Here is a 21,188-nt window from a genome sequence, read left to right on the forward strand (position 1 = left end):
ATTTAAAAAATTTAAAAAAAAAAAAAAAAGGCTCCAACAATATTCTTTTTAATCCCAAACCTCCATGGATTGCTCTTCTCTGTTATTTCTTTCATGAAGAAAAGATAACCAAGGAAGCGTTCTCCAGCTCTTTAGTCCTTGGCCCAAGGAAATGGGGCAATGCCATCACTGAGAGGACTAGCCAGGCTGGTTGTGTCTTGAAATGCTCAAGCTATTAGAGTGCATTCAATAAATTTAAAAACAATTTACAAACAGAAAATTCTATGTTATCCTGAGATGGAACATGAGGTTAGGGGGGCATCTCCAGGTTGACAATGGTAACAATAATAATAATAACAGCCGCAGCATACTCACTATATAATTCACTGTACTAAATATTTATGCTTATTAATGGTCTTATTTAATTTTAAGAAAATACCACGAGGTATTTTTTAAATTCATGTTTTACAGATGCAAAAACTGAAGTCTAAAGATATTAAATGCCATTCCTGGATCGAATTGTTCACAAGTGGCAGACTAGGATTTGACCTAGACTGACCTTCCATTCCAGTTTGCCCAGGACGGTTCTGTTTTACGTCTGCTTTCTTAGTTAGTCATTAATATTGACTGATCTTACTCTCCAAAAGTGTCCGGGATTACATGATAAATTTTATTCTCCTCCTAATGTGAACTCAAGTTTGTGTCATTGAGTGGTTATACTCTAACTTCTCTTCCAATGCCTGGTTCTGAGGTCTTTCCCTTCCAGTTTTCTCTATCAATATGTAGGAAGACAAGGTGAACATGGATTCAGGAATGTTTTTGTAACCGTGATCTGATAGGTAGATAAAACATATTTAGGTGATTAATAAGGGTGCACCGTGATAGTAGGAAGAATGTTCATATTATTGTATAAAGCCACTGCTAATTCTAAAATATTTGGTCCATTTGGAGTTGGCAGACACCTTACTGTGTTCTCTGGTTTTCTACAAGGCAGATCACTATTTGAAAGCTGCTTTTTTTTTTTTTTTTTTGGTGAGGAGGATTGGCCCTGAGCTAACATCTGTTGCCAATCTTCCTCTTTTTTGTTTTTTCTCCCCAAAGCCCCAGCACATAGCTGCATATCCTAGCTATGAGCCATTCTAGCTCTTCCATGTGGGATGCTGCCACAGCGTAGCCTGATAAGCAGTGTGTAGGTCTGTTCCCAGGATTGGAACCAGAGAACCCCAGGCCGCCAAAGTGGAGCACACAAACTTAACCACTCAGCTGTGGGACTGGCCCCTGAAACATTATATTAATATGTATATATATTTTTTTTATCGGGTATTTTTCTCCGCCTATGTTGATCATGGCCTCTATTATATTTAGTACATTTTAAACAAATGTTCTTTTATACTCTTCATTGGGTTTGCAGTGAAGTTATTGTAAAAGATATAATATATAGAAAATGTTAACATTTTCTATGGTTTTCAACTTAACTGTGGAAGGCTTTGAATCAGAAGAATAACCAATTATGCCTTATTTGGTCAGTTACCAATGATGTTTGTCTAAAGTGAAAAATTATGAAAACTAAAAGGAGACTCAGATGTCCACAGCAAACACTCAACAGTGTTCTGAATCAGGGTCCACTATTCCACCAGTTGTTGCCTATTATATTCACAGTACTGACTCCAAGCTCCATCCCCTCCCCTTTGTAGTGGAACAGAAGCTGAAAGGATGCCTTGTGCTTGTTGCAGCTTTGGTAAACCAAAGCTCTGTGCAAGCTAAAGTTTGCATCAAATGGAAATCCCCAATCAGGAGAAGAAAACTGCTCCCAGAGGAAGAAGAGAGCAGCTGCCAAGAGAGAAGTAGAGGATCCCTGAGCTGCCCATGAAATCGATGAATTAGCTAGTCCCCAGAGTTGCCTTGGTTTCTGACAACATTTCAGTTTCGTTCATGTGTCTATTCTCTTGAGTTAACCTATGTGGCATTTTACTCCTTGTAATTAAGAGAATTTAACTGCAATTCAGAGGCACAACTATAATTACCCGGTTCTTTCTCGTAGTCCACAAGATCATTGGGTGAATGGATCTGGGGGGGCAGAGCATCTTTTGGAGAACCTGTGAGAGAGAGGAAGGAACAAAGAGAGATGATGTTAAATCACGTAGTCTTCATCCCTCATAACCCATTTCAAAAATCGGCTCTTCTGTGAAGTCTTGCCCAATTTCCTGGCATAGTTTGTCAATTCTTCTTGAGAGGGCCTATTGTCCAATATATATAGTCAATTACAACACTTCAGTCATTTAAAACAAGCAAAGAAACAAACATAACATATTGAGTATCCTCCATATTTCAGGATAGAATATTTAACCAGTGGTTTTGCTTTCCAAAGCTTATGTGAGATACACTTCTCATACTACACAATTAATTGCTCTCATGTTTTACTCACTTGTTTCTTTTCTACATATTTCTCCTCAACATACCCACAGTGTCTAGCAGGGGATATGGTTAAATAAGTAGGTAATAAGTGAATAAATAAGTAAATGGAAAATTCAAAATCACAATTGTGAGGCCAGCATGTACGTCTACCTGATGTCTGGGTATCAGTTGAACGTTCATTCACAGGATTACTGCTCTTTATAAAATCCTGTATTCCTAAATTAAAATAAAAATATCCTGGAGGGGCTTTATAGTGCAGTGTTTAAGAGTAGAAGCTTCAAATATTTAATGACCAGGGTGTTCTAATACTGACTTGGCCATATACTAACCATATGACCCCGTTTTTTCACTAAATCTTTGAAAAGCTAATTTTCTTCAACTCTAAAACGAGGATAATTAAACTCATCTCATAGGTTCATTGTAAGGATTAAATTAATTAATGCATATTAAAGCATCCACTACTGGTATATAATAAGTACTAAATACTTCAGTTTTAAAAAATAAAACTTATGTTGCTTGAAAGTTGGATAAGAAACATCCATCTTCCCATATCTGTGTTTGTCAACTTCTATATCATAAATCAGGGTGACCAAGCATGCCTGTTCTTCACTTCCCCAAAATGGATACATTTAAGTATATCTATTAGAAACAACTGCCAAGATGAATATAAGGTTATTCATTTGACTTTTAAAGTCCACTCATGCTAGGTTCTAAATTTAATTTGATTTTTCTTCTGAATTAGTCTCCAGTCCAGCACTATTCAGAAAGTAAGCAGAGAGGAAAAGTGATTATAGAAATGTTTGATTTGAATTTTTTTTGCACTATATTAAAGCCTTTAAAAAATTTATGCTGAATCTGGTGTCAGACTAGTAGAAAAAGCCTTGAACAAAGAGTCTGAAACCTTGGATTTAGAATCACTTCTCCTACTTACTCGTGGAGTGTCTCTAATCAGGTTACTTCCTGTCATTGGGCCTCAATGTTTCCATCTATTAAAAGACAGGGTATGAGAAAATCTCACTCTGATATGCCCTCACTTTGAATACAGTGGGCACAGCAGTATTTAGGGCTCTCCTCTAAGTCCACCTCTACTGAACTGGTTCTCTTGATTTCTGGGTTTGCTGGGAGTTTCTTGACTCTGCCTAGTCATGGTTCACTCCACTTCCCTAGTTTCTCACTCTCTTTCCTCTCGCTGCAAAGCAACAGTTGAACACTGCCAGCAAATAGCTTTAACACTAGCTACAAAAGTTCCCATATAGAAACACAGTTTGTTTAATTCAAGTAAAATACTTTTTTGACAATAATATTAACTACGATTCATCGAATCTCTACTGCTTGCCTGGAACTGCATTAGCATAGTACGCACACTGTTTCTAATATTCTCAGCTAGCCTGAATGTTCGGTATTCTTAGTCCCAGAGTACAGAAAAGCAGACTGAGACATTGATCAAAGCCCTATTGCTAATAAATGGCAGTGCTATAATTAGAAGACAGATCTGTCTGGCACTCTTTTTACTGCCCAAATTGCCTTTACTTCATTCATTCACATATTCCTTCAGTAGACCAATAGTTACTGAATGCCTACTATGTACAGGGAATTGCTGAAGGCTCTGGGACAGTGCAGTGAACCAAAAAAGATACGCCTCTTTTCTTTAGACAGTTTACACACTTGCTTGTAATAAACTATTAAGAGACTAAACAAGATTTTTGTTGTGCGCAGTTAATACAAATCCTGCTTACCTACCACCTTTACAGTCAGAGTCCGGCTGAGATGGAAGGTACGCCCATTTTCTGGATATGTGACAACACATGTATAATCTCCATTATTTGAAACCAAGGCTATGAGAAAACTCAAATTCATGCCTTCAGGTACCACATTATGAAAGTCCTCTATTTTACGACAACCCTAAAAGAAGTAGAAGAAAATGCATTTACTATTTAGATACATGCATAGAAAATATACAAACATATATACACATCTAATTTTGCACAGAACACACAAATATCTATGCTGGCTGTGTCTTTTACAAAACAGTTTTGGTCAAGTATGTTTCTGCAAAAGAATGAATGCAATAAGTTTCATTATATTTTCTGCAAAAGAAAATAAAAATTTTGAATGGAAATATGAATTCAAAAGCATAAGCTTCCTGTCTCAGGATCCAGTATTCAAATTCTGGGAATTCCGTGTTAATAGTGAAGGAAAGTTAAAGTTTTAAAAAACATCTAAGGCAACTTAAACAACTGCATGCTCTGTTACTTAAACAAACAATTCTTTTTCATTTTTCTACATTTCTTCACCGATTTTATTATTGCAGGAACCCAGTTACTCTGTTTGACAAACTAGCTCCCAATTTAGATGTCTGATTGTGACATTCTTGATCACTCTGTTGAATCACTATATCAATCATTTCCAGACTTCTTTGTGTTTTCCTTCTATTATGCCATTTGTTACAACTGAACATGACAGACTCCAGAATCTAGAAGTAAGAGATATTTTATGAGTCTTACCAAGAGTCAAGAGTTTATTTCTGCTCCAACTCATATTTTTATATAACTTTGCTGATTTTTAAAATTTTGAGATTGAAATATCTCATTCAACATAACTAGAATCCTACTTTGGATCTCTCAGCCCCACTAATTGTCTATACTGTTTTATTTTTTTCTTTTAGAGCAAAACTTGGTACAATCATCTGCGACAAAAATATATGTTGAACATTTATTTTTAGAAAAACTGTGTTTGTTTTTCTCCTAAAAATCACTAATTCATCTGTGACAAAAAAGATTAGGTTATCTCTAAGGTCCTTTAGACCTTTAAAACTCTGGAAGTCTATTACTGGTTTGTACTTGCAATTTCCTGTATTCACATATTTAACCTTAATTCTTGTATACTTAAGGTTTTCTTACTTCAATTCCTGGAGCATGTGTTTTGAAATATGACAATTACACTAAGTGGCATATTTTGTAATTCTTTGTCACAGGAAATACGTCTTTTAGAACAGCACTAAACTTTTGATTCATGGAGATGATCATCAAGAGGAAGCTGATATATGTGCAGTTAAGTTATTTCCTGAATGCAATTTATCCTGGTTTGATAAGCAGTGTTTCCAGACACTTGTCACATTAGCAAAAGATGTCAGTAGCCTTAGGTTATCACAAAGTATAAGGCCACAAAGGCCTGCACTCTTACAAAGAATTTATGTCAGATTTGGTTTAAATTAGTTTAGACTATCTATAGAACTCTATTTGATTTTTGTGGCATCTTTCATTTAAACAGTTCAAAGCTATTTTCTTCTCTCATTTGTTAGCTTAGCTGTTCTTAAATCCCTGTGAAGTAGACAGATCAGACTAAATATGCTCTAGTGTTACATGTGGAAAGAAATGAGACAGACAGATAAAGAGATGTTCTAGATAACACAGAGCAGAGCTAATCTCAGTTTCCCAGACAGCTGAATAAAGGTCCTTCTCTAGCTTCTTTAACAAAAATGAACATCTCTTCTCAGCAGTCAGTTGAGGCTAGAAAAATTATACTGACACATGTACTTACGTGTTCTCCATTATTTCATCCATTCCTTATTCCAAGATTAGAGAGTCTGGAATGCTCTCATGCCCATTTTATTGATGAGAATACGAAGGCTTAGAAAGGATAACTGCCAATGTCATAGCCCCAGGCAGCGTCAGAGTGGGAATTTCAACCTAGATCTACCTGTTTTGAAGTCCTTGCTTTTAATCCCACCTGACACTGTCTCCCCATCCTATACTGTGGTCCTGCCCACAGGCTATGTCTGGGGCCAGCCACTGTGCTCATAGTGTGATGTGGCTCTATCATTTATATGAAGGTGATTCCTGCAATTAGTGGTAAATTGGAAAAGAATACTTTTCAGGATAAGTTAGCTGTTCGTACTGAACTTGTCAACAGCACTTAAGAATGTGTTGAAAGGAAATTTGGTTTTGACTCACCAAGTATCATTTATGTAAAAACAATTTAAAAAATTAACACATTGTTTTAGGCTTTACAGTATGTGGCTACAAACATAAAGAAATGTTTCTGACTCAGTCTTTTCATTCATTCACTCATTCATTCATTCACCTTTCGGGATTAACCAATAAACCACGTGCCAGGTACTGTTTAAGGTTCTTTGAATATACTACTGAATAAAACAGAGTCTGACTTCATGGACTGGTAATTAACAGAGAAATGACATCAGACACATCTAAATAGCAAGGAAAATGGTACAAAACAGGTGCACATTGACTTCTTGCTAGCTCCCCATTTCTTTTCATCTTATTCCAAACCCATAAGGATGAACTTAAAATTTGGGTTGAATATGCTTAAGGCTATTAATTGAGCTTGTGTGTCAGTGGTTTGATTGCTTTTTCTTGGGATTTTTCTCTTCTTTCCATAGCACAGAATAAAAATGTAGGCCAGGGAGAGCTGCTTTGTCTAGAAAAAACTTCAAATTAAGGTATATTACATAAAAAGCAATGGGAAAGTTTGGAGTCAAATCTATTCCGAAAAAGCTGACCATTCTAAATTGTTAAATTAAGTAGGTTTTCGTTTTGTTTTCTTTTGCTTTTTGGTGAGGAAGATGGGCTCTGAGCTACATCTGTGCTGATCTTCCTTTATTTTGTACGTGGGATGCCTCCACAGTGTGTCCCCATGAGTGGTGTGTAGGTCTGTGCCAGGGATCCAAACCTGTGAACCCTGGGCCACCAAAGCAGGTGAACTTAACCACTATGCTATTGGGCCAGCTCTGTAAATTAAGCAGTTTTAATCAAAAGAAATAAAAAGTAAAGAGCCATTTCAAAGCTATTAGACCTAGAGCCTGTTAGAAAAGGAAATGAAGGAACTATTTTACATTCTAGTGTGCCTGTATGGAGTGCAGGTAGCGTCAGGGCATTGTTGAACTATAAATACCCATTAACTTTGGCCTGTAGTGTGTGATGAGCTCTCTCTATTTCTTAGAAGATGCATCTCTAGACCTTAGGCGCTTGCACCTGAGACACACAGGATATTTTTAAACATAATAAACTGTTCCTGAAAATAAATCCTGCAAATTTTATGATGATTTCAAAATCATTTATATGGAATCTAGAAAAAAAGATATGAGCAAAGATCTAGATACCCAAAGAATAAAACAAAACCATGTTTCCAAATACAAGAAATACTCCACTATGAAGCAACCACTTGTCTGACTAGAAGACAAGTCATCCATTTAGTTGACCCATCAGTTCCTCATTCCGAATTCAAAAGAGAGAAGTTAAACAGGAGAACAACTTTTCAACAGCATGATGGTAGCCATGGCAACCTACTGCACCGCACCGTATAGGTAAGGAACAGCACAGAAAATGACTTTGAAAGGAAATAAATCACGGTAGTGATGTGTGTGGTGTGGGTGGGGGATGTCATGACTAAGTAACTACAAACATTTCCATTCAATAAGACTACAACTTTTAAAGAACTGTGTGAGGGCACAAAAATGGAAAAGACACAGTTCCTAACCAGTAGGTATGCACAGTCTCGTGGAGAATTGCAACAAATACTACGAAAGGCATGTTGGCGTGAGGGAGTGAGGGAAGAAGATCAAAGAGAAAAAATTTGGAAAAACCTCATGCAGGAGGAAGACCTGGGCTGGATCTGAAAAGATAAGTAGAATCTTAACAGCTGTTCAGGAGGAGGGGAAACATGGAGAGGGACACTCCAAGCACAGGAAAAAGTGTGAACAACTCCCTTGCTCTCATATCATTTTGTCCTTCCCGTTAGTACTTAACTAACTTTATTATAATGATCTGTTTTCATGTTTATCTCTTGCTGTAGGAGATTTACTCCTGTTGGGGCAAGTGGGGGTGGAGGAATCCTATACCCACATGGCCAGCAACATGCCCAACACTTGGCACATGGTAAATGCTCCATACATTTATGTCGCATGATAAATGAGAGAAGCAAAGACACAAGACATGGAGTTGAAAGCTCATGTAGAACTCAAACGATAATAAGAAGATGAGTAAATGGAAGACAAGACATGAGATGGGTGTGTTGTAGCATGGGTGGGTCAGTGGAAGTGAGGATACAAAGAGTTTAGCTGAGATATAAGGTTGGAACAGTTAGGAGTATCTATTGACAAACTGCATCCAACATTAAGTTGGTATAAAATACATCACACTTGTTCACAAAGTCTCTGTACACAAGTCTATACATCAGTCACTTCCAATGAACACAACTAAGTCATTCAATCTTTACATAACAGATATTTACAAAATCCCTCCCAAGAGTCAGGCTCTGTGTTAGGAGCAGAACATACAGTAGCCAGTAAAAACAGAAATGGCCTTTATTCTCATGGAATTTTCCAATCTAGTCTAATTCACTCAATTATTTAATCAGTTCCTAAATACAAAGTATATTGGCTCAGTTTTGTGCTGTGTGCTTGGTATTCAAGGAAAAGAAAAAGAGAGAGGTCACTACCAACTAGAGAGGAGAAAAACGCATCATTACAGAACAAAGATGAGATGTAAATTAAGTGCTATCAAAATACACAGTGAGTGATTCATTCACCCTAATTCAGCCTCAAGCCTTCATATTTAAGCTGGATTTCAGTGTAAAGGAGGACTCTTTGGCTCTCAGAAGCCCTGAAACTATACGTAAAATGCTGTATGTATATACGCATATATGGAATTAAATGTGTATAGTTTAGAAACAAAATATGATATACATCCCCTTAATACCAAGGTTAAAGATCACTATATAAGGACCGTAGGGAAAGGAAAGAGATAAAGAACCAACCAAACTAAGTTGTCAGATCAAATTGAAACAAACACTTTAAAAATAAAGTCTATTACACAGACCTTGGACTAACTTCTCAACAATATGTGCTACACCAACAAGAAGGCCAAGTCTGGTGCTTTTCCAGAAAGGTGCTTTCCTGGCACTTTGTCAGGAAAGCAAAGATTTTCCTATTTTCTGAAAGAGATTTATAAACAATATCTGACTAGTTCTGATTAATTTCACACTTAAAATTAGAGGTGGAGGTAATATACCAATTTTAATGATCACACTGAGTACAAGGACAACCAGCTTTTTGCAAATTGATATCCAGAATGATATCCATTCTTCTAAACAGCAGTTGAGAGCATTTCAGCAGTTGCTATAAATGTAATACCTGAAATACCCAATAAAGTGGTTCCTCTGCTTCTCAGTAAGAAGGAGAAAACTGCCTTTGTTTTTTCTAAGTATCTCTGGGGAAAAAAAAATTCAAATACCCAATTATAACAATGAAGAAGAGAAATAAGCCAGTATTACGAAAGTTAGGATGGTTTGCCATATTTTAAAGCTCAGATCTCTCAATAAACCTAATAATAACAGTAAAAACAACAACAGAGATCTCACTTACCTGTGTTTTCACTGCTATATATTTGGAAGTCCCTATTTGAATAAAGAGGCAACCTCAAATTTATGCACTTGTTGTGTTCCAGAAGTTCTTTTATAAGCTGGCTATTTGAAATTCAGTAAATCACTTACAAACCATGGTTTGCTTTCTAGGCTAGTTACAAAACTTGGCTTATTCAACAAACATTTACTGCACAGGAGTTTAACTCACAGGCTTGTTGAATTGGAGAACTGTGAATTCCGGGCCCTGAATGAAGAAAACACTCCCATGCAGAAGAGAGGAGGAAAGAAGAGAAGACAGGTAGAGAAGGAGAATTCAGTTGTGCCCCATCAGCCCTGCAATTCTGGAACAGAAATTGTTGATTTTCTGTTCCCTCCAATCTCAGTTTTTCTGAGCCCCCCTGATATCCCAGGGCCTTCTATCCACAGGTTTCCCTCTGTCCCACAGTCCAGCCTACAACTCAATTTGTATTCAAAGATTGTTCTGCCCTTCAAAGTGCCCCAAGCTCTGAAAGTAAAGACTGGACCACCCTCTCTGTGTCACTTCTTGAGAGTACAGGCTTTGGAAGCACAAAGAACTGGCCTGAAATCCCAGATTCTCCCATTATCAGCTGGATCTTTTTGAGTAAATTATATAAAATAATCTATAAGGATGGGCTCTTGATAAAGATTGCAGAGGGTTGACTCTTGGCTCCTAGCTCTGCGACCTTGGACGAATGACTCTATATTTTGGTTTTCTTAACTATAAAATGGAGAAAACAAGAGAGTCTACTTCATGTTGAGACAATTAAGTAAATTAATTAAGCATGTGGAAGAATTCCTATGCTCAATAAATGTTAACTATTATTATTTGCCTCTCTGAGCCTCTGTTTCCTAATCTGTAAAAGAATGTTATCTACCTTGAAGGATTGCAATGACTATTACATATGATAAAATATAAAGGACCTAGCACAATGTATTGTACTAGTAAAATGCAAAAAATGTTAGATTTCTTTCCCTCCTTTCAATTCACCAGTTTTCACCTTTCTGCTAAAACAAAAGCAAATTTGCTGGAACTGATTATTGAGCCTTTTAACTCTCATAGAGGTATTTGTATTCCTAAAAGAGACTATTTCTACAATGTTAAGGCAGGGAATTCAATTGATAATAAATGAAAGAGAACTACTATAGGAGGGCCAAGATGTCTAGGGGGGTGTAGGAAGCGGCTGCAGAAGGCACAAAATAGAAAGCAATGGCAGATTTGCCATACAGTGACAGGAGAATGCAGCAACCCGGAATCCTGATTTTCTTGCCAAGATGGATGGACCTAGAGGGTATTATGTTAAGTGAAGTCAGACAGACAAAATAAATACCATACCATATGATTTCACTTATACATGGAATCTAAAAATCAGAACAAATGAATGGACAAAACTAAACAGAAACAGATTCATAGATACAGGAAACAAACTAGTGGATACCAGAGCGGGGAGGGATTGGGAGGCAGGCAAAATATGTGAATGGGATTAAGTGGTACAAACTTCCCATTATAAAATAAATGAGTCATGGGATGTAATGTACAACATGGGGAATATAGTCAATAATATTGTAATAACTTTGCATGGTGACTAGACTTATAATTTTGATCATTTCATAAATGTATACAGATAACGAATCACTATGATGTACACCTAAAATTAATTTGACAGTGTATGTTGTTATTCTTCAATAAAAACAGCAAAATTTAAGCTACCCTTGGGTGACTTCAAACTATGCAATTTTTATTAAGCCTACTTAATCATATCCTAGAATTTCCCTAATTCCCATTCATGACAATAATCACACAAAATTTAACTTAGAAACACTTACAAAAACTTATGCACAAGGTTAATAATAATAAATCAATCATTTCTTTTGGGAAAAAAAAGAATGCTGATTTTGTTCTCAAGACGGCAGAACTCTTAGGATTAAAGGTGTCAGTCAATTACCCAAAGGTAGAGAAATAAAAATCAATAGCAACCTTTTCATAGTCAGAGAACAGAAAGTATAGCTGGTTACTGGTCGTCCTTTTTAGTCACCTGCACATTATTGGGTATCTGCTATGGCAATGGTTTTACCACTATGAATTTCTCGGTCTTCTTTCCAGGCTTTCTGATTTTATTCACTCCATGAACATTCTCTCCAGATTCTGACTGTAGTCCTTTTCTCTTCTCATTTTATTTTGTCTTATTAAGGGCTTCAGCTATCACAAATATGCATCCAATTCTCTCTCTCCAGCTTTGATTTTTCTTCTAAGCTCCAGACTCATACACATGTAGCCACTACCTACTGGTCACTGCCACCTAGGAGGCTCAGAGACACATATGACTTGATATGACATTATCTAAACCTATTACTTGCTCCCCACACCTGCTCCTCCTCTACTATTTCATACCTTGGGTAACAGCACCAACATTCATTCAATCAGGAAAAGCAGAAATCTGGGAATCATTGGAGATACCGAGATGGATATGCTATAACTTTGCCCTCAAGAAATAGTCAGTCTCATAGACTACATGTATATAAATCTCTCCCTCTTCTTAAAATCAACAATATATTCTCTTTGGCACTCGTGTAGAACTTAGAATTCTACTTTTTTTTTTTGAGGAAGATTAGCCCTGAGCTAACTGCGGCCAATCCTCCTCTTTTTGCTGAGGAAGACTGGCCCTGAGCTAACATCCATGCCCATCTTCCTCTACTTTATATGTGGGATGCCTGCCACAGCGTGGCATGCCAAACTGGGCCATGTCCTCACCCAGGATCCAAACCAGCAAACCCTGGGCCACTGAAGCAGAACATGCACACTTAACCACTGAGCCACCAGGCCGGCCCCAGAATTCTATTTTCTGATAAGAATAGTATTCTTATTTATAAACTTGTCTGAATTAAATTGTGAGATCCTCTGGGACTATTTAGGAGAAGACATACATCTCATTAATTATTGTGTTCCCCTAAACCCTGACATATTACAGTGAATACAGTTGATCTTCAGCAAGTATGTGTTGAATGTATACATGGATGAATGAGTACAGAACAAGAAAGAAAGTGAAAAGTGACATTGAAACATACATAAATAAATAGCCATGGGAGTATATAAGGGAAAAATTACTTCTAGCTATAAAGAACAGGGAACATTTCATGAAAGTGGTAGAATCGCACTGTTCTAAAGGAAGAAGAGAGAGCATTCCAGGCAGAGGGAATGCATGAGGAAAAAGGAGAAGAGAAAATGATAGAATATGAAAATAAAGTCAATTTTTTTCAGATCACAAAGTATTCAAAATATAGAAAAAGTGAATAGGGTTAGAAAAGAGAGACCTTGGACTGCAGACAGATGAACACACATTGTTTTTTAACTGGAAGATATGTTATACTTATTGATGTAAAATTGTCAATATAATTCTTTTAATCTTTTTTATGCTTTTTACTATGGAAAATTACAATAACAAAGGGAAAAATACAATGATCCCCTGTACTTACACCCAGCCTTAAAAGTACCAATTCAGGGGGATCAGCCCTGTTGCTGAGTGGTTAAAGTTCTATGAGCTAGGCTTTGGCAGTCTTGGTTCACAGGTTCGGATCCCAGGCGCGAACCTGCTCCACTTGTCAGCCATGCTGTGGAGGCATCCCACATATGAAGTAGGGGAAGATTGGCCCAGATGTTAGGTCAGGGCTAATCTTCTTCAAGCAAAAAAAAAGAGGAAGATTGGCAACAGATGTTAGCTCAGGGCGATCTTCCTCACAAAAAAAAAAAAAAAAGAAAGTACCAATTCAGGCTATGTCTTCTTTCATCTATACCCACTCACTGCATCCCAAGATTATTCCAAAGCAAATCACAAACACTATATAATTTCATTTGTACATATTTCTGTGTGTATCTCTAAATGACAAGATGCCTTCTGCAAGCATAACTAAAGTGCCATTATCACAGTTTAAAAAGTATAATAATTAATTGATATCATCAATATTCTGTCTGTGTTCAGATTTCCCTGATTTTCTCATAATTTGTTTTATAGCTTGTTTGAATAAAACATGATCCAACTAAAGTCTATAGATCACAATTTCGTTGTTACATATTTTAAATCTGTCTCTTTAGCTCTCCTTCTTTCCCTATCTCCCTTCCTCTTAATCATTCATTACAAAATAAAACATATACAAAAAACACTCAAAACATATGTATCAGCTAGTGAAGTATTATAAAGCCAACACCTTTGTAATCACCACTCAGGTCCAGCAATAGATGTTGCCAGGCACCTTTGAAGACTTTCCACATGCCCCATGTCAATCACAGTTCCTTTACTACACTCCAAAGTAACCACTGTCTATACTTTCATAGTAAAACCACTTCCTTGTCTTCATTTACAATTTTATCACCCATACGTGCATCCTTAGACACTACAGCCTCATCCACTACAGTGTTTTAAATGTTTCTTTTTTAAAAAAAAAAAATTTATTTTTTTGAGGAAGATTAGCCCTGAGCTAACATCTGCTACCCATCCTCCTCTTTTTGCTGAGGAAGACTGACCCTGAGTTGACATCCGTGCCCATCTTCTTCTACTTTATATGTGGGACGCCTGCCACAGCATGGTTTGCTGAGCAGTGCCATGTCTGCACCCAGGATCCAAACTGGTGAACCCCAGGCTGCTGAAGCGGACCGTGCGAACTTAACCGCTGCACCACCAGGGCCCCTAAATGTTTCTTTTAATCTATACATTCCTACTCCATGTCTTTCTTTTTCTGACAATTTATCTATTGAATAACCGAAAACATTTGGCCTATAGAATTTCTCACAGCCTAAATTTTGCTAATTGCGAACTCAGTACAGAGTAATACATTCCTCTGTTGTCTATGTTACCTGCAAAATGGCAGCAGGATCCAAAAGTTTTATCAGACTCAGATTTAATCCATTTGGCACAATTATAGGTAATACTGTGTTCTTCCATCAAAAGGAATGCGTCTGGCTGTTTTTCTTCTTGTGATATTAGCAGTCATTGATGCGTAATGCTTAGATTTATTAATTCACTGGGAGTTGCAAAGTGATTATATATTTCTATAAAAACATACTTCCCAGCACTATTTCATTACTCAGTGTACATTTCTAAAAGGAAAGGCAGAATAAATACTGGATTTTTTTCTCTTTATTTACGAATTTTCAAGATAACAAATTGATTTCCTATCATCATCCAAATGCCACCAATTAACTATTTTGAAATATCATTATAAACTTATGGATTTAAACTCAATTTATGGAATTCAACCAAGTGCAATTAATATCCTTACTGAAGTTCAAATTGTTCCATCTTTGACCAGTGGAAAACTCTGAAAGTTGGCTTTTAACTCATTAATGACAAACAGACACAGATGCTAAAATTTTCAACTATGATTATGGAATTGTTTCTTTCTTCCTTTAATTCTGTCAGCTCCTTCATGTATTTTGAAATACTATTATTAGGCATATATGCTTTTATTATTTATATGCCTTCCTGATAAACTGACCCTTTTGTTATTCTGAAAAGTCCTCTTTAGCTCTGATAACAGTCATTATCTTAAAGTTTACTTTATAAGATATTGTATATCCATTCTAACCTTCCTAATTTTATTGATCATTTATTTTTGATTTAAAAATTTGTCTCTCCCTTCCATTTTCTATTCATCTTAAGGCATTATCTATCACATCATTTTGCTCTTACGTTCCTCTTATTTTAGTTTCACTTCTGAAATGATCATTATCTTCTTTCTAAGTTTTTACTGAGTTATATAATTTCTGGACTTTCTTTTGAGGAAAATTAACCTTGAGCTAACATCTGCCGCCAATCCTCCTCTTTTTGCTGAGGAAGCTTGGCCCTGAGCTGACATCCGTGCCCATCTTCCTCTACTTTATATGTGGGAAGCCTGCCACAGCATGGCTTGATAAGTGATGCGTAGGTCCACACCTGGGATCCAAACTGGCAAACCCTAGGCCGCTGAAGCGGAGCGCCTGAACTTAACGGCTATGCCACTGGGCCAGTTCCTGGACTTTTCTAATTATCATTTATTTACTTGATTCTTTCTCCTCCTGTATCATTTTTTAATGTCTTTTAGCTCATTTTTGAAATAGTAGGTTACAATATGTCCTTCTGGCATGCTTTTTTTTCCTACAGAAATATTATTTTGCTTCTTACTCTCCTTTTTCTTATAACTTTGAATGGGATTTTACCTTGATTCCTCTTGTTGCTCATTTTCATGTGAAACTAGTTTTTTTCTGAGGTTCAGACTTTGGCAGAATTTTCTAACCTCACAGAGATCCCTCTTCAAAACTATGGTCTTGAGGTTTCCCATCTGTGTTCTGCTTCTCCATTTTCAGCCGGTCTTTCTCTTTCTTTCCTTTATATTGTCCTTATCCTGTTTACTTTTGATTCCACTCCCAGCAGTTTCTCCCCAGTGTGGGTGGTTGTTTTTCAGAGTTCTGAGGCAGTAGAACTATTTCAATCCCCTCAGAATTTCTCATAATACGCCTCTTGGACTCATCCTCGAGTAGAGAGCAAAACCCTTCCCAGTTTCAGCTGCTATTCTCAGGCTGGCTCACCATACTTTCCAGTGAGCACCCGTTGGCACTTTTGGGCTTCTCCTGTTCTCAATCTGCCAGATACCACACTATTTCCATCTGCTCCCTTCCCTAGAGACACTGATGCTATATGGTCATGTTCGTGGTTTGTCTCACTTGCTTTATTGAAAGTTATTCTTGTGGACAACTTGTCACTGAGTTTTAACTGTTGTCCAGGAGTTTTTGGCTTTGGCTTATTGGACATTTGAAGAGATTAAGAAACTATCCTGCTGCCACCAGGGCCACATCCAACACTTTCATTTTTGATTAAATACTTTCCAAATCTCTCAGATGTGGGGAGATCACAGATGGACTGTGCCCACAAATGAGGGCAACGTGAAAACACATACAAGTAATAAAATACAGTACTGACTAAGCAAGGAGATGAAATTCACCACTTCACTTGGCAGCTTCTAACTTCACTCCGCAGTGAGTGGAAGTGGGCAACATTTCTCAAGTTGTATTTCAGAGGAAGTTAATAGAAATAAGGTAGCTCTAGTAGTCCAGTGAAAGTAATTTAAGAAATGGTGGGTTGAGCCAGAGCTTTCTCCACTACTTCCTTTAAAATGGTACAAAGTAAGAAAGTGGTAAAAGACTTGTATAAAGTTGTTAAGAAAGAAATTAAAAATCTGATCAGAAGAATCTGTTTCTACATTAACTCAACAAATTACTATTGCCATTTTAGAGAGGGTAAAATGCCCTCTCGTTTGCTTACCATATACCAAGTGACGGTTGGTTTGACACTGGGAGGAAAAAATCCATCTACATTTGGACAAGTGATCTTCTGAATACCATATTCTAAATACAGTTTTTGCACTGGGAGTTTCATGGAAGAATTGAAACAGGTCTCTTTCTGAACAACTTCCAGAGGAAATGCAACTTTGCTGCAATATGTGGTGTTCCTGAAAAGAGAAATATGCAATGAACGGGCAGTCTCATTTGCACTTATTTTAATGCCCCAAACATATTAAAATGAGCTAAGTGAAGTAATGCTATGTACTGAGGCTTTATTTATATGTGTAAGTTCATGTAAGAATTAAATGTGTTATGGAAGTATTTCCTATACCAGTTGAAATCACAGAATAAAACAGACACAATTAGCTACTATTGATATACTAAAATATTTACATTTTTAGATATGTTCCTAAATACGTGCATTTGTATGCATGTATATGTGTAAATATGTTTAATTTTACCCTTAAAACATTCTCAATAATACTCAGTGCTGGAAAGGCAAAGGTGAAGACAGCATATTAACTCATGGCTGATAAAGGTATAACCATAATTTGGAAAATAAAAAATATGCTTCCCAAGCCATAAAAAAAGCTTTAGCTTTTGCTCTGGTAATCCAATTTCTGGAAATTTTTTCACGTGATGGAAGTACGGAAAAATGAGAATAGAGAGAGCACATGATCAAACATATCCACCCAGTACCAAATCAGCAAGGAAAGCATCGGAAATAATAGAAAAATCTATGAAAAAAGAAGACTGTAAAGAAAATTATGGTATGACAATACAAAGTTGTGGTATTCATCCATAAAAAAAAAAAATGAAGCACAAAGGAAAAAAACTAACAAACACATAAAACTGGTTAGGATGGCTGGGGAATTCCATTTACGTTTTTAATGTTTGCACAGGTCCTTTCCTCTGCTGGGAGGGCTCTTTTCCCATCATCCCACCTTTCACATGAGGTCTTCTGTGTCATCCTCTACACACCCCATATCTAAATTAGGTCTCTCATTCTCTGAGCACCTTGGACATTTCCTTAACTGAATTTATCACAGTTCAAACAAGGGCATGACCATGTGTGTTTCCTTTTATTCCTTGAGTCTAGTACAGTGTCTAAACTTTTAGTAGGTGCTGAAAAAATATTTGTTAAATGAATGGAGTGATGTAAAACTTGTGTCTACATACAGGAAAACAATAAAAGGAACATAAATAATAAAAATAACTGATTTTTTAGGGTGATGGGTAACTGGGTCATTCACTTTCCACCCTTTTTTGTGATTTCTATTTATGGTATCAAACACATATTAGATACTCAATGACTAAAGACTAAATACAATGGAAGATGTGGGGGCATGCATTCCTCTGCCCAAGATGGGAAGAGAGGGGGTTTAAATGACAATGGTAATGAAGTGGGAAGACAGAGTGGCAGGCATGGTCTCTACTTACAAATAACAAAAGGTCTACCAGATAGAAGGTATTCTATAGGTGGAAGTTATAGAAGGTAAATTTCCGTTTAATAAGACACATGCTCTGACTTTTTAAAAAAGTGATGAACAGTGGTTAGCCTGGCTTTTTCAGTTCCAAAAGTCAAATCTGGATGTTATCTTAATAGGGGTATTGAAGCAGGAACTCAAGCAATAAAATCTTAGAAGATGAATCTTAACTTTATGGCCTTAAAGACATCAGGCCTCCAATTTCACATGGTTCAGTTTAAGGTCATTGTCAGTTTAGGAATCCTCTCATGACAATGGGAAGCCTCTGTTGCCCCCACTAGACAAGTTTAATTCTAGATTTTCTTTAGAGACGTAGAAGATAGGCAGACAGGTAAACTGAAGCGATAATCTGGATATTGGTAAATAACAGTAAAGTTATACTCAGGCCTTAACAGCCATATGGCCCTGCTTCTATAATGTAAAAGGTAGAAAAGTTTAGGGAAGAGCGCTAAGAAACAAAAACTAAAAAGGGACCTTGGGGAAAAATGCAGCAAAAGAACTAAGCCTTGAAATGGTTATTCTTTGGAGGAGCCTCAGTTTTTTTTAAAGTTTTTTTCACAGGAAAAATAACATTTAATCTTTAGGAAAAGAAAAATAGGTATATTGTGGAGTAAAATGCAAAACCTACATGAACTTTCAAGAAAAAACATGTATTTGATAGAAATTTTGTAGGGTGCTTTGGATTATATTCTTAGATTCCTAGGGATCTGGTGTTTATGTGCTTCTTAGAGAAATTCTGGTGGAAAAGTTTGAAAAGCATTGTTCTAAATACATGTGATGCCTCCAACTATTCTTTCTTCTATAAGGCATCCCGAGGCTTTATTCTGTGCCAGGCACGTTGAAAGATGCTAAGAATAACAGATATGAATGGGTTCTACCACCCTCCCTGCTCACTGTCTAGGGAAATAGATATCTCCAGGTGAAACAGAACTGTATACAGGAGGTTCCAATGGCAGGGAAAAGGAACAAACAAACAAGGCTCCACCTGTAGACAGTGTTGACATAGGTCAGGGTTTGAAAAGGAACCACTTATGAAGAATGTTCTCAGGAGCACAATCATTTTCTCTGCATGTCTCTTTCAGCCAGCCTCAGCTAAGCTCAGTGAGGTGAAATGTAACTTTTTCTAGATGCTTCCTTCCCCTCCCCAGCTTCACAGCACATGCATCATCTGGATAAAGGCCCAGGAACTAAAGGGAAAAGAGAAAGTCACCACCAAGAGTCAGGCTACCTTAACATGCAGGTATAGTTGCCCGTGTCATTGAGGAGGGTAGGCCGGAACCAGAGCACGTCTTTCTCCTTACTAATGCGGTTCTCAGGGAGGCGGAAGTTAATTGGCTCCTCAAGGTCCCGGTCCTGCCTAGTCCAATACCAGATCAGAGTCAGGCCAGCTGAATGGGCTGTGCTGTAGTTATATTTCAAGAAATGTTCAAAGAGTGGGCACTTGATGCGAGCTGGCTCATCTTCAAACACTTGGATCTGCCTCATGGTATCTAGTCCCCAGTCATCGCAGCGTTCTGGAACAACCAAAAAGAAAGAAAAGGCAGATGAGTCACCTTAGCTTAAAGGCCTCCAGGGAACACACCTCCTCAGGATACCCAGTCTTTTCCAGGACCCCGTTCTCTGGTTGTCTTCAATCTCCTCTTTCTAATGATTGCACGTAACAGACACCCGGGGTGTGAAGAAATGACTTCCCCTCATTCCTTTATCATCTTTTCACTATCTCTTGGACAACAATTTGATCTGATTACTTGATTCTGTTGAACCCTTCAAGGTTTGTAGGGGAGAATCTCACCTAAAAAACAAGTCATGTGCTCTTTACCTCTCTGGGCACAGAGAAGATTCTAAGGAGAAAACCGTAACAGCAAAGACAATCCTCCAAGACCCCCAGGTCTCCCCAGGTCTCCCTGATTTTGAGACAAGATCTCACAATGGCAATATAAGGTGAGTCACATATACAATTTTAGATATCCTGGCTGCCACACTAAAAATGTAAAAAGAGGCAGGTAAAATTAATTTTTATAATATATCTTGTTAAACTTGATATACCCAAAACACCTTCAAAATATTAATGGTCTATTTTTTATTTACATTTCTTTCTGTACTAAATCTTCAAAATTCAGTGTATTTTACACTTATAACACATCTTAATTTGAGTTAATCATGTGTGTCTACTGGCTACCACATTGGATAGCAGGACTGCAGACCTCAAGAAGTCAAGAGATCTTAGCGACACTCACTGGGGAACCAAGATGCTAGAGTTTAATGACGCAGAGTCAAATTAAATTTGTAATGGCTTTTATAATTTATTTTTTATAATGAAAAGTAATCATTTGTGCATTCAGGAAAAAAATGATAATAAATGACTTTTTTTAAGCGTGACATATGAATGGCGGGCTCTAGATGTCACCATATGAAGGCAAGAATAGAGGACAGAGGCCAAGTATGATGGAGTCCTGTAAGGCCCAAAACAAAGATCCTAAATTAGTTTTATTTTCCTTGCATCCCTAACATACAGACATACACATACATATGCATCTATCTATTTATTTAACTATGTAATCTTTTCTACATTTCAGTTGACATCTAAAACTTTTCAT

General features: G+C 37.1%; 1 protein-coding gene across 1 annotated transcript in view; it reads right to left on the reverse strand.

The window, feature by feature from the left end:
- The window catches only part of IL1RAP (interleukin 1 receptor accessory protein), a 121,071-nt gene that overhangs the window by 23,474 nt on the left and 76,409 nt on the right, over positions 1-21,188 (reverse strand). Inside the window, exons 3-6 of the mRNA XM_046659442.1 lie at positions 19,820-20,105; positions 17,085-17,271; positions 4,131-4,296; positions 2,004-2,075 (exon numbers count right to left, since the gene is read on the reverse strand). Coding sequence (XP_046515398.1) covers positions 2,004-2,075; positions 4,131-4,296; positions 17,085-17,271; positions 19,820-20,105 — 711 coding nt within the window. The remainder of the gene's footprint in view (positions 1-2,003; positions 2,076-4,130; positions 4,297-17,084; positions 17,272-19,819; positions 20,106-21,188) is intronic.

Source organism: Equus quagga, chromosome 4, assembly GCF_021613505.1.
Source record: "Equus quagga isolate Etosha38 chromosome 4, UCLA_HA_Equagga_1.0, whole genome shotgun sequence".
Taxonomy (NCBI): Eukaryota; Metazoa; Chordata; class Mammalia; order Perissodactyla; family Equidae; genus Equus; species Equus quagga.